Here is a 22313-nt window from a genome sequence, read left to right as displayed (position 1 = left end):
ATTATTATTCTATAGGAAAAACATCTTACTAAGGTTCCACAAAATGTTTCTATGTGGGATTTTTTTTATAGAATAGTGGTACATTTCTAAGTTCAGTTAAATTTACCTCTCTTCTGACTGTAGGTTAAAACTTGATGAGAAGATGATAATAAAATTTGAAGAGCTTTATGCAGCAGCTCGGCACCCAGTACCATCAGGACGTCCGACTTGGCTGGATCCAATCAACAGAAAAGCAGGAGAGGTTTACATGACGGCTTCCCAAGTCCATGCTCAGCTGAAGACAAAACAGAAGTAGGAAGTGTATCTATCATCTAAACAAATGAGAGGGTGCACCTCAGCCGTCTTTTGTGGGGGAAGCTGGTAGAAGATGTTTAACCACAACTACAATGTCTTCATAGGGCAAATTACGTATTACATTTTGTTTATAAGAATCAATAAGCTTTCCAAAGTTACATCGAGTTGCCTCACTCCACCCTGCAGCTCAATCTACAGACATGAATTAAAAAAATAATTGATGGAGGGTAGGAGTAGTAGTCTGTGTTGCTGTACTAGATTCAAGAAATCCAGAGGACGTGATGAGTGATTAGATCACGCTTTTCAAAGTTGAACAAACTTCTTCATCAGGAAAACTACAATGTTGATTCAACTTTGAAACGCGTCAAGAAAAAACCGCATGATCTAATCCCTCATCACGTCCTGAATATTTCATAAATCTAGCACAGCAGCGCAGACTACTACCCCTATTTTCCACCACTTGTTCTACACGGCGGGATTTCCTGACTTGAGCTGTCACACCTTGATTCCTCAGTTGTGGGTTAAACATTGCCAAAACGTGAGAAATTCCTATACCTCTCGCCTAGACCAATTTCTCCACCAGATAAGACCCTATTGCACTTGGTGTCCCCCCACTTTTCTAGTAAAAAAATGATCATTTTTAGCAATCTGAAAACCTTTGAATGCTTCTATTATACTCTCAAAAGTACAGGCATAAACTATATACAGTACATAAAACAATCACGCAGTGCACACAATACCCAATTGGCAGCATTGTCAAAATTTGACTGCTATTTCTATTTATGAACCATTTTGTTTAGACACCTCGATGTACAGTAGTATTTTTTAAAGGAGTTTTCCAAGTTATATACAAAATTGTCCCTAAGGTTTGTGTTAGATCAAACATTTTACATCCAACTTACAATTGATTACTTTCTATAACTAGGTTTGCAGAACTTACTGAAGTAATATCAGAGAAGAAGCCTGATGGTTCTACAAGGATCTTACTCTTGGAGTTCAGAGATATTCTTGGAAAACTTGGATTCTGTCTGGAAGATGATGAATTTAATAAACTTTGTAAAAGGTTGTATTTCTGTTTGTGATAAAAAATAGGGGATTTTTTGTATGTCTTTAAATGGAATCTATCACCATGTTTTGCTACCTCATCTGAGAGCAGCATGAAGCAGGGTCACAAACCCTGATTTTAGTGACGTATCACTAGTGGACTTCTTACCTTAAAGGGAATTGTCACCATGAAAATGCTGTCCAATCTGCAGGCTCCATATTATAGAGCAGGAGGAGCTTGCCAGATTTATATATAGTTTTTTTGATAAAAGATCCAGTATAACCTGTGTTTTGACTATTTAAACCTCTGCTCTTTCTGGGACTTTCAGTCCAGTGGGCGGTCCAATCAGTGACTGACAGCTATATCTGCATGCACACTTATACAAAGAAAAAGCTGGACTGAAAATCCCAGAAAGAGAAGAGGTTTAAATGACCACCCAGATATGGATGCTGTGCAGGATTCCCATAAGGGTGTTAGTATTAAAGTTGCTGCAACTCTGTAGGAGATGATGTGTTCCAACCTGGCCAGTCTTTGCTTGACCCTCAGGTCTGGCTACATTTATACCTTCTTATTTAGTATAGATAATGCTTGATGTGGGTCCCCATTTGCCTGCTATGAAGGATTACTTCTGCGACTTGATACTTGATTACTACAAAAGTTGCAACCCCTATGGTCCTCTCCATGCACAATACCTTTAATTAATGCTGGTCTGCAAAAACGCTCCTGTCTCCTTTCAATAATCTCCAACAGCTAACTCACAATCAGGAACTGATCTCCTATACCCACTTAACGCCTACCAAAATAAGCCGACCTAACAATTAACCCCATCTGCAGGCTATCCAAATGCTGGAGGCCATATCACAGATAAAACACACTGCTCAATGCATTATATGAGAATACGATCGTCAAGGGGGAAGTCGACATCTCTTCCACTCCTTTACATACATGCACAGAAATCATATTTAATGCAGTTCATTGTTCTCCTGGAGTGTTTGTGTTATGGGTTAAAATATCTTTGGATTGCAATTTATTTTGTCTAATTGGTTATATTAGATACGACGTGGATGGAACGAATGTCATTAAGACAGATTATCTGCTGAAAAGACTTGGACATGAAATACAGAACCAGACATCAAGCAAAATAAAAACTATAGGTAGGACATCAGAAAGTGAATTAACTCACTTTTCCTGCAGCATTTCACACGTGTTCATTAAAGAAAACTGGTACTTGCGAAAAAAATTTAGTTCAGTACCTAGTAAAAATCCTTGAGCTGTCCTAATTCTGCCGTTCTTTTCCGCTTTGAGCTGCGCCATTCCATTGCAGAGATATTCACATTTGTTGCTTTTTTTGGAGCAGAGTATGTGAAATCTCTCCTTGTAGAGCAACTGGGCATTTCTTCAGAGTCTTCTTGGGGGTGTGCACTTTCACCTCTCCATCCCTCACACTGCCAATCACAATTCTGTAGCTGACCTAACAGTCTCAGACCCTGAGCTGTGATTGGCAGTGTCAGAGAGAGTTTGATGAAAGCACAAGCCCCCAGATAAGACTCTGCAGAAACACCCAGTTGGACTGCAAACACAAATTTCACATACGTAGTAAGCTCCGAAATCAACAAGTGTAAATATCTCTGCAATGGAGTGACGCTTTGCAAAATGGAAAAGAGCGGCAGAGTCAGGGGAGCTCAGGTATTTTTTACAAGGTATTTAACTCGATTTTTTTGAGGACATTACGAGTCTTTCTTAAGTACATGTTAAATGATTTCTTTATGTTTCCGTGGCTCTTTGGAAAATGTATTGGGCATGGAGGTAGAAACTCTGTCTTCACTTCTCTTACCTGTGAATTAGATAAAACTGTACTCTAATGAAAACATAATTTATAAAAACAAATTAACAGGAGGTTCATTAAGTTGTCATTATTAACAAATGTAATGGCTGTGACCGTCTTGTCGGCCTTGTGTGTTAGCACACAGTTCATATGGGGGCCATCACTGGATCAGTAACCAACTCCAGGGACCCACTTTTCAGCTACATGCAAATGTGACATTATCCTCAATCACAAATTTACATGTAACAATGGATTGGGTAGATTGCTAAATGAATAAGATGCCGCCTTTATCTGTACATAGTGATTCAAGTATATTGTGCCAAGTACTGCTCATATAAGAGGGTGATGGCCCACTCTTGCACAGGGGCCCACCAGAGGATTCTCCTAGATCTCCTGTGGGGCAGTCCAAGCCTGAGTCCATCTAAAAAAAACTGTAGGCGCTATGTGTTACTATATGATGCAAAGCATTTTATTTTCTCGTAGCAGCATTATGGCTCTGCAATGTGAAATGCATTGGGGAATTACATTTTTTTCTCATGGATTCCATACAAATCATTGAAAAACCTTTTTATAGCTGCAATTATGTAGAAACGCCTAGAAGTCCAGAGTATTTTCCTATAGCAGATTATGGGCCCATATTACTGGATCTATAAACATCAGGGTTCACAATCCCCTAATCATTATGCTGGCTTGGATAGGACAGACAATACAGAACTTTATCCTTATGTTTTCACATGATTGCCATACATGTAAACCTGCTCTGTGGTTAGTAACTAGTGTATTGCCTGTAAATCATGATTCAGTCTGTTTCATCATCCGCTTCTCCAATTCCATCAGTACAATCCAGAGAAATGTCTCGGGCAGAACTAGAGCGGAAAGCATCTCTCAATATTGAGAAATGGTTAAAAGATAAATTCAGAGAAGGCTTTCGGAGCATGAAAGAAGAATTTGAAAGGCGTGATCCCCAAAGAATTGGCAAGGTGGGTAGAAATATATTTTATATAAAATTGTTGTAGTTCATTTACTGAAACTGTGCAGAAAATATTCCAAACTGCATATATATACAGACACAAAACTCTATGTATAGCCTTACAGTAAAATACAGTATGTTACATAATAATTTTAAAAAATGTGCCATTTAGGGCCGAAAGGGGCGGCATTCATGTAAACCCTCCCTATAGGTAGCACCAGGAAGGTCATTGGTGAAATGTTTTCACAGTAACTGTCAACCATGCATTGTGTATGGGAGCCTCTTTTGTTCCATCGGGGGAGACAAAGAATTGGGGAGTATTAAATTTCAATACGTGATCCTTTTGTATTGTCATGAGAGAAGTTACCAACATAATTCTCAAACAGCAGCTTACTTCTCTCTTTACATTGAAAATGCATGCACTATTGAACTGGTCTTCTCCCGGCTTTGCTATGATTTTACAAACTCCCCTCTCCCACTCTCTGGCCACAACCTTCTTTCATTCTCGGTTAAGAACTGCCATCCCGCTCAGGTTGCAGCCTGTGTTAAAATTGTCTGTGGTCTAATTTTAAAGAATCAATAAATATTGTTTTTAGGTGTAGTGTTTATGTCAGACCATTTTTTGATTGACTATACCACACTATCCAGTATTTTTTCTTCTATCCCGCTCATGTCACCCCCACTTTCCACATTTATAGAAATATATGAGCCATTAACACCCAGAAGCTTATGAAGAACTTGCAGTCATCATTGGCCCCTATCTCTTTCCTCTCATGTCCTGATTCTGCACTGAAGCATTACAATGAAACACTGCAAAGTGCCCTGGATGAAATAGCACCTCCTATACATAGAACAACTCGGCACAGTCGGCGACAACCCTGGCACACGCTGCAAACATGTTTCCTACAGCGGTGCTCCAGGTGCGCCAAAAGTCTGTGGAGAAAATCCAATCTACCTGAAGATTTCATCCATTATAAGTTTATGCTTAAAACATACAACACTGCCCTTCACCTCTCCAAACAAACCATTTCAACACCCTCATCACCTCACTATCCAATAACCTTAAATGTCTCTTTAACACTTTTCATTCCCTACTCAACCCAAGAGTGCAGGCCCCAACCACGTATCTCCGCGCTGACAGTTTGGCCAGTTACTTCAAAGAAAAAATTGACCATTTCCGACAGGAAATTATCTCTCAATCCCCTCATACCATGCGCTGTCCTCCCTCCTGCACTGCATCTAGCTCATTCTCTGATTTTGAACCAGTCGCAGAAGAAGTGATCAGGCCCCTTGCATCTTCTCACCCTACTACTTGCACCAGTGACCCCATTCCATCACATCTCCTTCAGTCCCTTTACCCTGCTGTCACCACTCACCTAACAAAAATATTCAACCTCTCTCTCGTCTGGTATCTTTCTCTCCTCATTTAACCATGCCATCATACATCCATTACTTTAAAAACCATCCCTCGGCCAAAACTGTGCCGCTAACTATAGACCTGTCTCTAATCTTCCCTTCATCTCTTAACTCCTCAAACGCCTGGTCAACTCCCGTCATATCCGCTATCTCTCAGATAACTCTCTTCTCAACCTTCTTCAATCTGGTTTCCGCTCTCTAAACTCTACTGAAACTGCCCTCACTAAAGTCTCTAATGATCTTCTAACAGCTAAATCTAATGGTCATTATACCATGCTAATTCTCTTGGATCTATCTGCAGCATTTGACACTGTGGATCTTTAGCTCCTCCTCACTATGCTCCGCTCCATCAGCCTCAAGGACACCGTTCTCTCCTGGTTCTCCTCATAACTTTCTGACTGTTCCTTCACTGTATCTTTTGCTGGTTCCTCCTCCTCTCATCTTCCCCTTACTGTTGAGGTTCCGCAAGGATCAGTCCTAGGCCCCCTCTTCTTCTATGTGTATACTGCACCTATTGGACAAATAATCAGTAGATTTGGTTTCCACTACCATCTCTATCTGATGACACCCAATTATACACCTCCTCTCCTGACATCACGCCTGCCTTTTTAGAAAACACCTGTGATTGTCTTTCCACTGTCTGCAACATCATGTCCTCCCTCAATCTGAAACTGAAACTGTCAAAAACTGAACTGCTTGTGTTTCCTCCCGCTACTAACCTATCTATGCCCGACATTGCAATTTCCATGTGTGGGTCTACCATTAATTTCCAGCAACATGCCCGCTGTCTTTGGCTCATACTTGATTCAGAGCTTCAATTCACCCCCCACATCCGATCACTGGCTCGCTCTTGTTACCTGCACCTCAAAAACATTTCTAGAATTCAACCTTTTCTTACTTTCGACTCTGCAAAAACTCTTACTGTTTTTCTTATTCATTCTCATCTGGACTTTTGTAACTCTCTACTAATCGGCCTCCCTCTTACCAAACTCTCCCCCCATCAATCTGTCTTGAATGCTGCAGCCAGGATCATATTCCTCACCAGTCATTATACCGATGTCTCTACCTATTGCCAGTCATTGCACTGGTTACCCATCCACTCCAGAATCCTGTACAAACTACTTACCCTCACCCACAAAGCACTCCATGGCTCAGCACCACTCTACATCTCCTCCCTTGTCTCAACCTACCACCCTACTCATGCCCTCCGTTCTGCTAATGACCTGAAGGTAACATCCTCAATAATCAGATCCTCCCACTCCCGTCTCCAAGACTTTTCACGTGCTGCGCCAATTTTTTGGAATATACTACCCAGGTTAATTCGATTAATCCCCACAGTTTTAAGTGTGACCTAAAAACGCATTTCTTCAGACTGGCCTACCGCCTCAACACAATAATCTAACTATCCCTGTGTTGCCCATTCAAATTTTTACTATAACCAGGTTCCTTGTGTCATGTTCTCATACGCTTTATGCATTTAATAGCCCTCGTGTCTGTACTGTTAAATATTCAGGCTGATAACTGGTTCATGCAGCATTACATGAACACCCGATTTCAATTAAAGCAATTGTTACCATCCACCTTTCATGTCTCCCCTATTTCCTCATAGATTCCTCTTAGTATCTGTTGTTTATGTGATAATTGTTATTTTTTAATGTCTATTGTCTGTACAAGTTCCCTCTAAAATGTAAAGTGCTGGGGAATATGTTGGCGCTATAGAAATAAAATTATTATTATTATTATTAACTGAGCGTACATATTGTATGTATGAGGGAGGGCGTTCATGAGAGCTAGCTGTGGGTCCAACAAGCATCTGTCCGACATCTTTGGATCGCCCTCCCAGGGCTGTGGTGTACTCGGTACCGCGACGGTCTCTCAGAGGGGATAGTCACAGCAGCGGTGACCCGGTCCGAGGCCCTGGGCGCCCAAGTAAAAGGGAGATTGAATGATGTTTTGTAATGGAAATGAATAGTTCGTGACGCCACCTGTGGTGTTCGGCAAGGGAGGTGTTAAGCCGACGCTGCATGCAGATCCTCTGGGACTGATGGTGTGGTGCAGCAATGATGTTATAGCCCTCCACAGGCAGGGCTGTCGTCCCAGGGCAGAGTAAGTGAAGTGACACGTAGTTGGTGTGGTGTCAGGCGCAAGGGATGTAGCAGTGCTGGACAGGTTGGCGCAGGAATAAGTGGAGGACACCAGGGCATGTAGTTCCAAAGCTTTACTCACAGTCTGTTGTACAAACAGGTGCCTGCCTCCGTGCCGTGTCCTCCTGGTCAGGGACTCAGTCAACCCCCAGGCCAGATGGAATACTCCTCTCCAACACTCCGCCAACATGTGCCTTTCTGAACGTCTCCTCTTATAGCACCTTTAGATGAAGTACTCCTAGTACTGAGTTACACTAGAGTTCCTCCTGTCTGATGTTCCTATGAACTCTACTTGTATGCAGACAGCTGTGGCCTGCTTCGGGGACTCCTTGCTACTAAGTCCCGGCTCACTATCCAGTTGCTGTTGTGCCCCCAAGTCTTGTGTGGGAATAGAGTGGTCACTACTTCTATTCCTCCGGTGTCTGCTGCAGGACCATTAGTATCCATACAACCTCGGGGATCGGGCCCCGGCCTTGCGCCTACAACTTCTAGGTAGGGTCCTCTTCTCACGCACGTCCTCTGTTCTCTTTTACTCCTCACGTTCCGTACTAATCCTTTCTTTCTATGGAGAATCAGGCTTTAAGTCTATGTTGCTCTCTCTCTCTCTTTCCCGTGCCAGCAGACCCAGATCACTGGGATCTGCTGCAGCACTTCCATCAATCTATCCCTCTCTCCGGGGATCTTCTTCTCTCTAGCCCTCCAACCAACTGACCTCTAATGCTAAACTCTTCCCGCACCTTGTAATGTAATCTAACTCCACCCACCTCCCAGCACGTTTCGTGTTCCAAGCAGGGAGCCACCAATGGGTGCTTTGCTATACTCCAAGCAGGGAGCCGCCAAAGGTGCTTTGCTACACTACTTTTTGGTGTGGGGTGCAGGTGTTGGAGTGTGGTCAGGAGTCTCCACCTAACCTGGATGGTGGGATACCACACCTCAGGAGGAGGTGCAGTACCTCTGTGGCGACTGAGCCCTCAGGGGCGCCACATCTTTCCAAAATGAAGGAGTACCTTAAAGGGAATCTGTCACCAGGTTTTGCTACCTCATCTGAGAGCAGCATGATGTAGTAAAAGAGACCCTGATTCCAGCAATGTATCACTAAGTTTACAGGGTGCAGAAGTTGTGACACAATCAGAGTTTTAGATGTAGAATGTGGCATGGCAGAGAAAGCTAACCCTTCCCACACCAAAAGTTTCTGTTAAAATAGTTTGACAGTAAGCTGCTTATCAGAGAAGGGTGTGTGGTCAGACCATAGCTCATGTGAGCTGTAGTCCAGGCAGCGATAATCTCCTGGTGATAAAACATTCATTGCATGAAAACAATAGCACACTGCCTAATAAATGACACAACCCTGAAATTTGTGTCTCAGCCACTGCCTCATGGTGTCCTCAGATTGCATAGCAATAGTCTGTTAACAAATTCCCTTGTGTAGAAATATTTTAAGTTAATGTTACATTTTTTTTATTTTTAACTGGATAATCCCAGGATCCAGTTTAGTATGATATCAAAGACTACTTAACCCTTTAGCTATCATGGATTGAGGCCTCTGACTTATGACTGTATGACAACTACATTGGAGCAGTCTAAAAATGTATTTTTATTACATTCTCCATCTATGGTATGTGCTGAACAATATAGAAGGATTCATTTTTCTGCTTTGTGTTTGCCTAATTTTAAATGTACATAATATGAAATATCCACAATATTAGATGCCCTTTTTCTACATCGTAAGGTTGAGAAAGAAGATTTTCTGACAGTATTGGAAAAGTTTGACCTAAAACTAAAAGACGAACACTTTAACCTGTTCCTGGCAAGATGTGGGCTTGAAAACTCTCTTACCGGCATCAGCTACATGGATCTACTAAGAAATTTCCAAGACCGTAGTGAGAAAGGCATCACACACAAGATACTCTCTGACCCAAACCATAGGTAACCATGCTGATCATTTACAGAAGTATTGCGATTATTTGTAGTCTTTTAATGATCACCCTAAAAGGAATATGTCATCGGAAAATTACACATTGTTTATATTAAGCTTTTGTGTTAAATGTACTTTTACATTTTTTTATGATTTTTTTTTAATTATTTTCCATATTGCAATCTATATTACAAAAAAAATCTTTTAAATCTTGCAATTTTCACTATGCCAAATACTAAGATGATACCTCCTTTTCTGCACAGGTCACTTTTCATTTTCATCACTGGCAGGATTATAGTGAAAGATACAACTATATAGGTAACACAGGACCCATCATTCACAATAGGTGATCACATCTCACCTACTCCTCCTTCTCTGCACAATGATCTCTGCACAGATCACAGAGCATTCAGAACCTATAAGAAACAAAATGAGCAAAAACCCTGCTGTAACTAAATAAGTAAAAAGCAAAAGTGCATCTAAATATCACAGAGGTCTTAGTAATACTGTTTTTGATTAAAAAAATGGCATAAAAGCCATCCCACCGTCGACAAGTTGACCCTGATCGGGACGGTCCTACGTTGTCTAATATTAAAAATCTTACCATGTGTCAAAGTTGACCTCAGTGTGTGAATAAGGGCAGACAAAATCACAGATCACAAGATCACAGAGCATGCCTAGAAATCTTTTCTATAGAAGTCATCGGGTCTATTCTTTTGCTTTCTATTGCTCTCTACAGTCCTTGTGGCAACTGTGAAATATAGCTCCAAAAATGCTGTTAACAGTAACCCCAGAAAAATGCCCCACCTCCAAGTAAAATAAAAAAACTATTAAAAACAGATTTGAAAAAAATAAAAAGTATTAGGCTACTTTCAGACTAGCGTTTGGAGGCGCAGAGCAGGGCCGCCGCTAAGCTCTGCCCCCGGCCGCGCCTCCTCCGGTCACCTCCTCCTATGATCGCATGACGCTGCACGCGATCAGTGTACCCTATATTTAGTGTTGGGTACACTGGCCGTGCACTGGTATTATTTTGCCGGCGCTTGCACCCCTTTGGCGCTGCACTGTGTTGCATTTTTGTGCGCTCGGCGCAGCGCCAAAAGGGCGCAAGCGCCAGCAAAATCATACCAGCGCACGGCCAGCGAACCCAATGCTAAATATAGGGTACGCTGACGCATGCAGCGTCATGCGATCATAGGAGAAGCTGACAGGAGAAGGCGCGGCCAGGGGCGGAGCTTAGCGGCGGCCCTGCTCTGCGCCTCCAAACGCTAGTCTGAAAGTAGCCTTGCTATGTTTTAATTATTAATGAATATATATGTATGTAACATTTTGCACATACATATAGTGTATATGGATGGGTATATTTCTGGCCCCGCATACTACACACAATATACTTTAATATAGTACATATTGCCCATTGACGTAATGGCTAAAAAGTGCAATTTGTTTGTGAATCCGCTTGTATCGAAAAGTATAGTGGACCAAGCTTTTCAATATAGTAGATAAAAACCAATAAGGAACTGGCTGCATGTATGACAGCAGGACAATGTTCCACACACTATGGATATATTATTCAATATGGACATATTGTACAATCATATATTTTATACCAATAACAGAGAAACAGAACACCTGCACATTGGAAAGATAGTTATGATATTTTTATCTCAATACTTTTTAACTTAGAAAAAGGTTAAATAAGAACAGAATATAAAAAAATTTTTTTCATAAACTAAACTGAACTGTTGAGTTCATTTTAGATATTGTTTTAATAAAATGTATCAACTTAAAAGACTATATGCAAATCTCAATGTTTTATTTTTCTTTTTGAGGCTCAGCAGTCCACTAATAAACGGGAAAATATAACAGAAGTATGTATTATTTGTGGGTTCTGTGATGGTTTTCTACATTTTTTATGGTAAATTTGTATCACTTCCTGCATTTGCACATTTGTCCATCAGGGGGCACTACAGACTGCATTTCTATTGTAGTGGCACTTCATAGTTACATATTGAATCAATGCAGTTTCTATATTGGATGAATGCATATTTGATTTTTAGAATAATGTAACTACGGCATAGCAGCAAAAAATCTACTAGTTATGATGTCAAATACTGCGGATTTAGATTACTGTTATACACGGACTTCTTATGTCTGCTGCCTCTACGCATGTAAGGGAAATTATTTGTAGGCAATTTTCTTATACATGAGTTTTATCTGTTTATCATTCTGGCTCCATACATGTCTCCCGCGGAATTTACCCATCTCTGGTTGGTCTTCCACCATTTATTTGTTCTTCAATTGCAGATTTCATCGGGAAGGAGCTATTAGTCCCTCGTCTACGCTAACTGCAGTGGAAGCACGACTTGCAAACCTCTTCCAGTCTGACTTCTTGGCCCTTTTGGCAACTTTTGAGTATGATTTTTTTCTTCTCATTACATCTCTGCGTGAGCTGTGTCTTAGAAAGCAGAATTTAAATGCTTTTAAATTGTGTTACCGTAATTTTCTATATCCTGAATTTATATGATCTACATATTCTGCAGTTTGTAAAATAGACTGCAATGAATAAGTTTGGGAGGTGTGTAGGTTGGGAAAAAACATTATAAAATTTATATACAGTTAAACAGCCTCGCGGGCAGGGTCCTCTCTCCTCCTGTACCAGTCGTAACTTGTATTGTTTAAGATTATCGTACTTGTTTTTTATTATTTATATCCCGCCTTACATGTAAAGAGCCATGGAATAAATGGTGCTATAATAAAAAATAATAATAATAATTATTACACAATGAAAAGCATCTATAAACAATGCAAGTGCTGATGTCACATCCCTAGTTTTTGGGATAATGAGCCCCCTAGAGGACATTTTGTAAACTTTATGGTTATAAGGCATCAGGTCTTCAAGCAAGTCTAGTCTGGTCTGTCATGTCCATGTTAATTTCAAAAGGGGAAAAGTCATAATAGTTTTTGGACGCTAGTCACTACTCACAGACAAGCTGTGAGGTAGAGTAGTCAAACGTTCTGGGGTCAGATAACAAGAAAGCACATAATAATCAAAAGGGAAAAGACAAAGGCGTAGCAGTAACAGTGTGAGGTTAGAATACCAGAAAGACAGCGGATCAGAACAGAGTGGCTAGGTAAACGGATGGTCAAAGGAGGTCCAAGGTCAGGCAGCAATAGCTCAATAAAGAGAGCACAGAACTACAAGGCGCACCACCGAGGAAATGCTACAATTGGCAGAAATCTGGGGCTGACAGCTTAGCTAAGTAGCTGGGTAATCACTTACAACAAGTAACACCTCAAGGAAGTTCAGCATCTGCTAGTCTCAGATTGGACCTCTGAGCTGTCTATCAAAATACCGACCGCTCAGCACATCCCGGCACTAGATTGTACTACTGAGCTGTCAATCAAAATACTAACAGCTCAGCACACCCCGGCACTAGATTGTACAACTGAGCTGTCTATCAAAATACCGACCGCTCAGCACACCCCGGCACTAGATTGTGCAACTGAGCTGTCAATCAAAATACTAACAGCTCAGCACACCCCGGCACTAGATTGTACAACTGAGCTGTCTATCAAAATACCGACCGCTCAGCACACCCCGGCACTAGATTGTACAACTGAGCTGTCAATCAAAATACTAACAGCTCAGCACACCCCGGCACTAGATTGTACAACTGAGCTGTCTATCAAAATACTAACAGCTCAGCACACCCCGGCACTAGATTGTACAACTGAGCTGTCTATCAAAATACCGACCGCTCAGCACACCCCGGCACTAGATTGTACAACTGAGCTGTCAATCAAAATACTAACAGCTCAGCACACCCCGGCACTAGATTGTACAACTGAGCTGTCAATCAAAATACTAACAGCTCAGCACACCCCGGCACTAGATTGTACAACTGAGCTGTCAATCAAAATACTAACAGCTCAGCACACCCCGGCACTAGATTGTACAACTGAGCTGTCAATCAAAATACTAACAGCTCAGCACACCCCAGCACTAGATTGTACAACTGAGCTGTCAATCAAAATACTAACAGCTCAGCACACCCCGGCACTAGATTGTACAACTGAGCTGTCAATCAAAATACCGACCGCTCAGCACACCCCGGCACTAGATTGTACAACTGAGCTGTCAATCAAAATACTAACAGCTCAGCACACCCTGGCATTAGATTGTACAACTGAGCTGTCAATCAAAATACCGACCGCTCAGCACACCCCGGCACTAGATTGTACAACTGAGCTGTCAATCAAAATACTAACAGCTCAGCACACCCCGGCACTAGATTGTACAACTGAGCTGTCTATCAAAATACTAACAGCTCAGCATACCCCGGCACTAGATTGTACAACTGAGCTGTCTATCAAAATACCGACCGCTCAGCACACCCCGGCACTAGATTGTACAACTGAGCTGTCTATCAAAATACCGACCGCTCAGCACACCCCGGCACTAGATTGTACAACTGAGCTGTCAATCAAAATACTAACAGCTCAGCACACCCCGGCACTAGATTGTACAACTGAGCTGTCAATCAAAATACTAACAGCTCAGCACACCCCGGCACTAGATTGTACAACTGAGCTGTCAATCAAAATACCGACCACTCAGCACACCCCGGCACTAGATTGTACAACTGAGCTGTCAATCAAAATACTAACAGCTCAGCACACCCTGGCATTAGATTGTACAACTGAGCTGTCAATCAAAATACCGACCGCTCAGCACACCCCGGCACTAGATTGTACAACTGAGCTGTCAATCAAAATACTAACAGCTCAGCACACCCCGGCACTAGATTGTACAACTGAGCTGTCTATCAAAATACTAACAGCTCAGCACACCCCGGCACTAGATTGTACAACTGAGCTGTCTATCAAAATTCTAACAGCTCAGCACACCCCGGCACTAGATTGTACAACTGAGCTGTCTATCAAAATACCGACCGCTCAGCACACCCCGGCACTAGATTGTACAACTGAGCTGTCAATCAAAATACCGACCGCTCAGCACACCCCGGCACTAGATTGTACAACTGAGCTGTCAATCAAAATACTGACCGCTTAGCACACCCCGGCACTAGATTGTACAACTGAGCTGTCAATCAAAATACTAACAGCTCAGCACACCCCGGCACTAGATTGTACAACTGAGCTGTCAATCAAAATACTAACAGCTCAGCACACCCCGGCACTAGATTGTACAACTGAGCTGTCAATCAAAATACTAACAGCTCAGCACACCCCGGCACTAGATTGTACAACTGAGCTGTCAATCAAAATACCGACCGCTCAGCACACCCCGGCACTAGATTGTACAACTGAGCTGTCAATCAAAATACTGACCGCTTAGCACACCCCGGCACTAGATTGTACAACTGAGCTGTCAATCAAAATACTAACAGCTCAGCACACCCCGGCACTAGATTGTACAACTGAGCTGTCAATCAAAATACTAACAGCTCAGCACACCCCGGCACTAGATTGTACAACTGAGCTGTCAATCAAAATACTAACAGCTCAGCACACCCCGGCACTAGATTGTACAACTGAGCTGTCAATCAAAATACTAACAGCTCAGCACACCCTGGCACTAGATTGTACAACTGAGCTGTCAATCAAAATACTAACAGCTCAGCACACCCCGGCACTAGATAGTATTTTGACTGACAGTTCAGTTGTACAATCTAGTGCCGGGGTGTGCTGAGCTGTTAGTATTTTGACTGACAGTTCAGTTGTACAAACAGCTCAGCACACCCCGGCACTAGATTGTACAACTGAGCTGTCAATCAAAATACTAACAGCTCAGCACACCCTGGCACTAGATTGTACAACTGAGCTGTCAATCAAAATACTAACAGCTCAGCACACCCCGGCACTAGATTGTACAACTGAGCTGTCAATCAAAATACTAACAGCTCAGCACACCCCGGCACTAGATTGTACAACTGAGCTGTCAATCAAAATACTAACAGCTCAGCACACCCCGGCACTAGATTGTACAACTGAGCTGTCAATCAAAATACTAACAGCTCAGCACACCCCGGCACTAGATTGGACAACTGAGCTGTCAATCAAAATACTAACAGCTCAGCACACCCCGGCACTAGATTGGACAACTGAGCTGTCAATCAAAATACTAACAGCTCAGCACACCCCGGCACTAGATTGGACAACTGAGCTGTCAATCAAAATACTAACAGCTCAGCACACCCCGGCACTAGATTGGACAACTGAGCTGTCAATCAAAATACTAACAGCTCAGCACACCCCGGCACTAGATTGTACAACTGAGCTGTCAATCAAAATACTAACAGCTCAGCACACCCCGGCACTAGATTGTACAACTGAGCTGTCAATCAAAATACTAACAGCTCAGCACACCCCGTCACTAGATTGTACAACTGAGCTGTCAATCAAAATACTAACAGCTCAGCACACCCTGGCACTAGATTGTACAACTGAGCTGTCAATCAAAATACTAACAGCTCAGCACACCCCGGCACTAGATTGTACAACTGAGCTGTCAATCAAAATACTAACAGCTCAGCACACCCCGGCACTAGATTGTACAACTGAGCTGTCAATCAAAATACTAACAGCTCAGCACACCCCGGCACTAGATTGTACAACTGAGCTGTCAATCAAAATACTAACAGCTCAGCACACCCCGTCACTAGATTGTACAACTGAGCTGTCAATCAAAATACTAACAGCTCAGCACACCCTGGCACTAGATTGTACAACTGAGCTGTCAATCAAAATACTAACAGCTCATCACACCCCGGCACTAGATTGTACAACTGAGCTGTCAATCAAAATACTAACAGCTCAGCACACCCCGGCACTAGATTGTACAACTGAGCTGTCAATCAAAATACTAACAGCTCAGCACACCCCGGCACTAGATTGTACAACTGAGCTGTCAATCAAAATACTAACAGCTCAGCACACCCCGGCACTAGATTGTACAACTGAGCTGTCAATCAAAATACCGACCGCTCAGCACACCCCGGCACTAGATTGTACAACTGAGCTGTCAATCAAAATACTAACAGCTCAGCACACCCTGGCATTAGATTGTACAACTGAGCTGTCAATCAAAATATCGACCGCTCAGCACACCCCGGCACTAGATTGTACAACTGAGCTGTCAATCAAAATACTAACAGCTCAGCACACCCCGGCACTAGATTGTACAACTGAGCTGTCTATCAAAATACTAACAGCTCAGCATACCCCGGCACTAGATTGTACAACTGAGCTGTCTATCAAAATACCGACCGCTCAGCACACCCCAGCACTAGATTGTACAACTGAGCTGTCAATCAAAATACTAACAGCTCAGCACACCCCGGCACTAGATTGTGCAACTGAGCTGTCTATCAAAATACCGACCGCTCAGCACACCCCGGCACTAGATTGTACAACTGAGCTGTCTATCAAAATACCGACCGCTCAGCACACCCCGGCACTAGATTGTACAACTGAGCTGTCAATCAAAATACTAACAGCTCAGCACACCCCGGCACTAGATTGTACAACTGAGCTGTCAATCAAAATACTAACAGCTCAGCACACCCCGGCACTAGATTGTACAACTGAGCTGTCAATCAAAATACCGACCGCTCAGCACACCCCGGCACTAGATTGTACAACTGAGCTGTCAATCAAAATACTAACAGCTCAGCACACCCTGACATTAGATTGTACAACTGAGCTGTCAATCAAAATACCGACCGCTCAGCACACCCCGGCACTAGATTGTACAACTGAGCTGTCAATCAAAATACTAACAGCTCAGCACACCCCGGCACTAGATTGTACAACTGAGCTGTCAATCAAAATACCGACCGCTCAGCACACCCCGGCACTAGATTGTACAACTGAGCTGTCAATCAAAATACTGACCGCTTAGCACACCCCGGCACTAGATTGTACAACTGAGCTGTCAATCAAAATACTAACAGCTCAGCACACCCCGGCACTAGATTGTACAACTGAGCTGTCAATCAAAATACTAACAGCTCAGCACACCCCGGCACTAGATTGTACAACTGAGCTGTCAATCAAAATACTAACAGCTCAGCACACCCCGGCACTAGATTGTACAACTGAGCTGTCAATCAAAATACTAACAGCTCAGCACACCCTGGCACTAGATTGTACAACTGAGCTGTCAATCAAAATACTAACAGCTCAGCACACCCCGGCACTAGATTGTACAACTGAGCTGTCTATCAAAATACCGACCGCTCAGCACACCCCGGCACTAGATTGTACAACTGAGCTGTCAATCAAAATACCGACCGCTCAGCACACCCCGGCACTAGATTGTACAACTGAGCTGTCAATCAAAATACTGACCGCTTAGCACACCCCGGCACTAGATTGTACAACTGAGCTGTCAATCAAAATACTAACAGCTCAGCACACCCCGGCACTAGATTGTACAACTGAGCTGTCAATCAAAATACTAACAGCTCAGCACACCCCGGCACTAGATTGTACAACTGAGCTGTCAATCAAAATACTAACAGCTCAGCACACCCCGGCACTAGATTGTACAACTGAGCTGTCAATCAAAATACTAACAGCTCAGCACACCCTGGCACTAGATTGTACAACTGAGCTGTCAATCAAAATACTAACAGCTCAGCACACCCCGGCACTAGATAGTATTTTGACTGACAGTTCAGTTGTACAATCTAGTGCCGGGGTGTGCTGAGCTGTTAGTATTTTGACTGACAGTTCAGTTGTACAAACAGCTCAGCACACCCCGGCACTAGATTGTACAACTGAGCTGTCAATCAAAATACTAACAGCTCAGCACACCCTGGCACTAGATTGTACAACTGAGCTGTCAATCAAAATACTAACAGCTCAGCACACCCCGGCACTAGATTGTACAACTGAGCTGTCAATCAAAATACTAACAGCTCAGCACACCCCGGCACTAGATTGTACAACTGAGCTGTCAATCAAAATACTAACAGCTCAGCACACCCCGGCACTAGATTGTACAACTGAGCTGTCAATCAAAATACTAACAGCTCAGCACACCCCGGCACTAGATTGGACAACTGAGCTGTCAATCAAAATACTAACAGCTCAGCACACCCCGGCACTAGATTGGACAACTGAGCTGTCAATCAAAATACTAACAGCTCAGCACACCCCGGCACTAGATTGGACAACTGAGCTGTCAATCAAAATACTAACAGCTCAGCACACCCCGGCACTAGATTGGACAACTGAGCTGTCAATCAAAATACTAACAGCTCAGCACACCCCGGCACTAGATTGGACAACTGAGCTGTCAATCAAAATACTAACAGCTCAGCACACCCCGGCACTAGATTGTACAACTGAGCTGTCAATCAAAATACTAAGAGCTCAGCACACCCCGGCACTAGATTGTACAACTGAGCTGTCAATCAAAATACTAACAGCTCAGCACACCCCGGCACTAGATTGTACAACTGAGCTGTCAATCAAAATACTAACAGCTCAGCACACCCCGTCACTAGATTGTACAACTGAGCTGTCAATCAAAATACTAACAGCTCAGCACACCCTGGCACTAGATTGTACAACTGAGCTGTCAATCAAAATACTAACAGCTCAGCACACCCCGGCACTAGATTGGACAACTGAGCTGTCAATCAAAATACTAACAGCTCAGCACACCCTGGCACTAGATTGTACAACTGAGCTGTCAATCAAAATACTAACAGCTCAGCACACCCCGGCACTAGATTGGACAACTGAGCTGTCAATCAAAATACTAACAGCTCAGCACACCCCGGCACTAGATTGTACAACTGAGCTGTCAATCAAAATACCGACCGCTCAGTACACCCCGACACTAGATTGGACAACTGAGCTGTGAGTCACTGCGCCCAATAACAAAAGTCTGACTGTCACTTTCAAACAGAAGGATGGTGTGTACAGGTGCAAAGGAAGAGTAGCCATCTCTATACATAGCAAACAGATAAAGTTGCACTTTGTAGTGCTACAGCATGTAACCAAAACAAACAAAAAACCCTGCTTTTTTCACTGAATTCTGGTTCACCGTTCTTCCTTCGTGGATCTTGTTTAGAAAGGTCACAAATATCAGTATAGACTGAAAAGCTACAAATCCAGTAACTGCCACTCACAACTCTACTCCAAGAGAAAAAGTGAGCAGAAAAAACACAAGAACCAATTGGTAATAAATAGCAATTTTATTAAGAATATCATAAACAATCATATAAAAATCTTTTAATCAGCAATTGCCTGCCATTAATAAAAGAAACAACTATGGCAAGGACATCATTAAACACAGTACACAATAAGGGATCAATTTATCCTAATTAGCAAAAATCCCACTAGTGTGAAATAAATTGTTATCATAAAAAAACACCTCTAAACTACTCATGCATAAAACCCACTTGGCATATCATTAACGCACTGCATGAATCATTTTAATGCATGCAAAAATTGCATATAACTAAAAGTCATGAAGGCATTATTATGACAAAGGAGACCGCAATGAGAGAAAACATGAGGGACTTACATGTGCGATGTTCAAGCCGTGTTCCTCAAATCCCTATTGTAATCCTCATAAACTACAATGAAGAGAGCAGTATGCACACAGTCACCCATAACTTCTCTTCTATGGAGTGCCAAAGGGGCAATCAGGGATATGTCATAAATGTCTCTGCTAAAAAAATATCCCTTTTAAAAATCATTCTTTCTAAGCAGACTATAGGATGGGGGCGCATTACACCATTTAGTAGTTTTCAGGTCCCGCAGTGGTCAAAACTAAACAAAATGTATGGAGCTGGGTTACCGCTTCTCTGTACACTGTGTATTGGCCCTTCTTGGATATTGCAGCTCATCTCCCAATGAAGTGACTAGGTGCATGATTTGAAGTACCCAAAAGTGGCCACTGCATATTATAAGGAAATGTGATGTCCTGTTCCTTACACTGTTTACTGTTGACCATGGCAAGACCTGCAAACAGCTAGATGGTGAGGTTGCTGCATGTAGAACCCCCAAGTCCCCCAAGAACTCTGCTTTAAAATAGAACATGGTAGAACCCCATAGTGCACTAATAACAGTCCCAGTAACACAATGATGCTGATAACAGGGTTAACCACACATTTGTCTCACCAGTGGTATCACCTGCGTGCCAACTTCTCTATGACATAAAAGGTGAATGAAAGTAAAGAGAGTGTTCACATGTATCTTCCTGCACTGATAGAATTATGTTCTAGCAAGGGAGACAGGAGAACTGAGCCACCATCTAATGAAATCTAATGACAGCACCCCTCTTTACACTTCAGAAATATGTGCCTGTTTATTAGGACACAGATATACTTGTCTTTGTCCTCTCGGTTGAAGGCTCCACAAACCATTATCAAGGGCCACAAGTGACCCCTGGAGTGCATGTTTACCCTCTCATCTATATCTATCTATATTATCATTTATCGATTGAGAAGAATTTTTGGAGAAATGTGTAATCAGAAGGACAGATATTACAAAAGTGAAGACTGTAAGCTAAATTTATATAACATAGGATGCCATGACTAATAATTTGTTACTTTTTTCTTTTTAGGAAAATTGATAAATTCAAAAGAAATGTAATAAGCCAACAGGAATTCCGAGCAGCAATAGAGAGCAGGTATTATTCTATCAAGTGACAATCATAGGAAGACACGGACATACATGCTACTAGTGTGTTCCCCCACTGACCAGAATTTCCTGACATATTTTTATGGGTGGACAAAGACAAAAGAGGGGCCCTTTTGCATGAACAGTATCTGGGCCTTTTGCATTCCAATATCTCATCATAATGCACCACTCTATGTGCTGGTTTGGAGGCATTAGTTGGCCCCTGCACAGGTTGCACCAATGGTATATTTGCTTATGCATATGCTATATACCATAGTGTATATGATTTTCTTCTCACAGACAATATTGTGGGACACTCCACACTTTCTGTGTTGCCTCAATATTCTTGCCAAGAAATATTTTTTTTCTGTTGTTTGTCTTTAATGGTTGTGTAATTGTTAGGCTCACTCTAGAGATGGATCTTCAATAGTGATGAGCAAGTGTGCTTGTTACTCGAGTTTTCCGAGCATGCTCGGGTGTTCTACGAGTATCTTCGGCGTGCTCGTAAATTATGTCTGAGACCACCACCAAGAGGTCTTGGGAGCTGCAGAAAGACAAGAGACATTCTGGAGACTACAGAAAGGTAGCTGAGGTATTGAAAACCAAAAACAAATAGAAGAGGCACTGGAAGCTGCAGGCAAAGCAGAGACATCCTGGAAACCACAGACAGGCAGAAAAGGAAATGGAAACGGCAAACAGGTCATGGTGCACCAACAAACTAAGAGACTTAATATCAAGACAAAGGTGGGTGTCTTGGTAGACCTTATATATGCCTAGGTAGATGATCACATGGGAGCACGCTGGGCTACTTGCAAAGCCTGACATGGAGCACAAGAAAGTTTAGCCATCCGTGGTGAAAGGAGGAGAACCCAGAGCCGGGACAGCTGTGTAACAGTAATACAGTGCTCTACAGTGGGCACTCCGTGTGACAATGTATGGGCTCTATGCTTGTGGCTAATAATACTGAGGAGACTGTCTAGCGTAAAATTGTCTTGTTCGGGTGGATGTATTTTTCTTTTCGTATTATATAATTCATTGTG

General features: G+C 42.5%; 1 protein-coding gene across 2 annotated transcripts in view; it reads left to right on the top strand.

Annotated features, from left to right (window-relative positions):
* Nucleotides 1-22313, top strand: part of LOC141092403 (EF-hand calcium-binding domain-containing protein 6-like) — a 266005-nt gene that overhangs the window by 84529 nt on the left and 159163 nt on the right. For both annotated transcript variants that reach the window (XM_073578531.1, XM_073578540.1), the window contains 7 exons: nt 124-291; nt 1220-1357; nt 2393-2493; nt 4002-4144; nt 9424-9620; nt 11914-12021; nt 21218-21283. In XM_073578531.1, the coding sequence (XP_073434632.1) occupies nt 124-291; nt 1220-1357; nt 2393-2493; nt 4002-4144; nt 9424-9620; nt 11914-12021; nt 21218-21283 (921 nt within the window). The remainder of the gene's footprint in view (nt 1-123; nt 292-1219; nt 1358-2392; nt 2494-4001; nt 4145-9423; nt 9621-11913; nt 12022-21217; nt 21284-22313) is intronic.

This window comes from Dendrobates tinctorius, unplaced genomic scaffold (assembly GCF_039654945.1).
Source record: "Dendrobates tinctorius isolate UK_male_01 unplaced genomic scaffold, ASM3965494v1 ptg000008l, whole genome shotgun sequence".
NCBI classification, from domain to species: Eukaryota; Metazoa; Chordata; class Amphibia; order Anura; family Dendrobatidae; genus Dendrobates; species Dendrobates tinctorius.
This window is presented reverse-complemented; position numbering and strand designations above follow the sequence as displayed.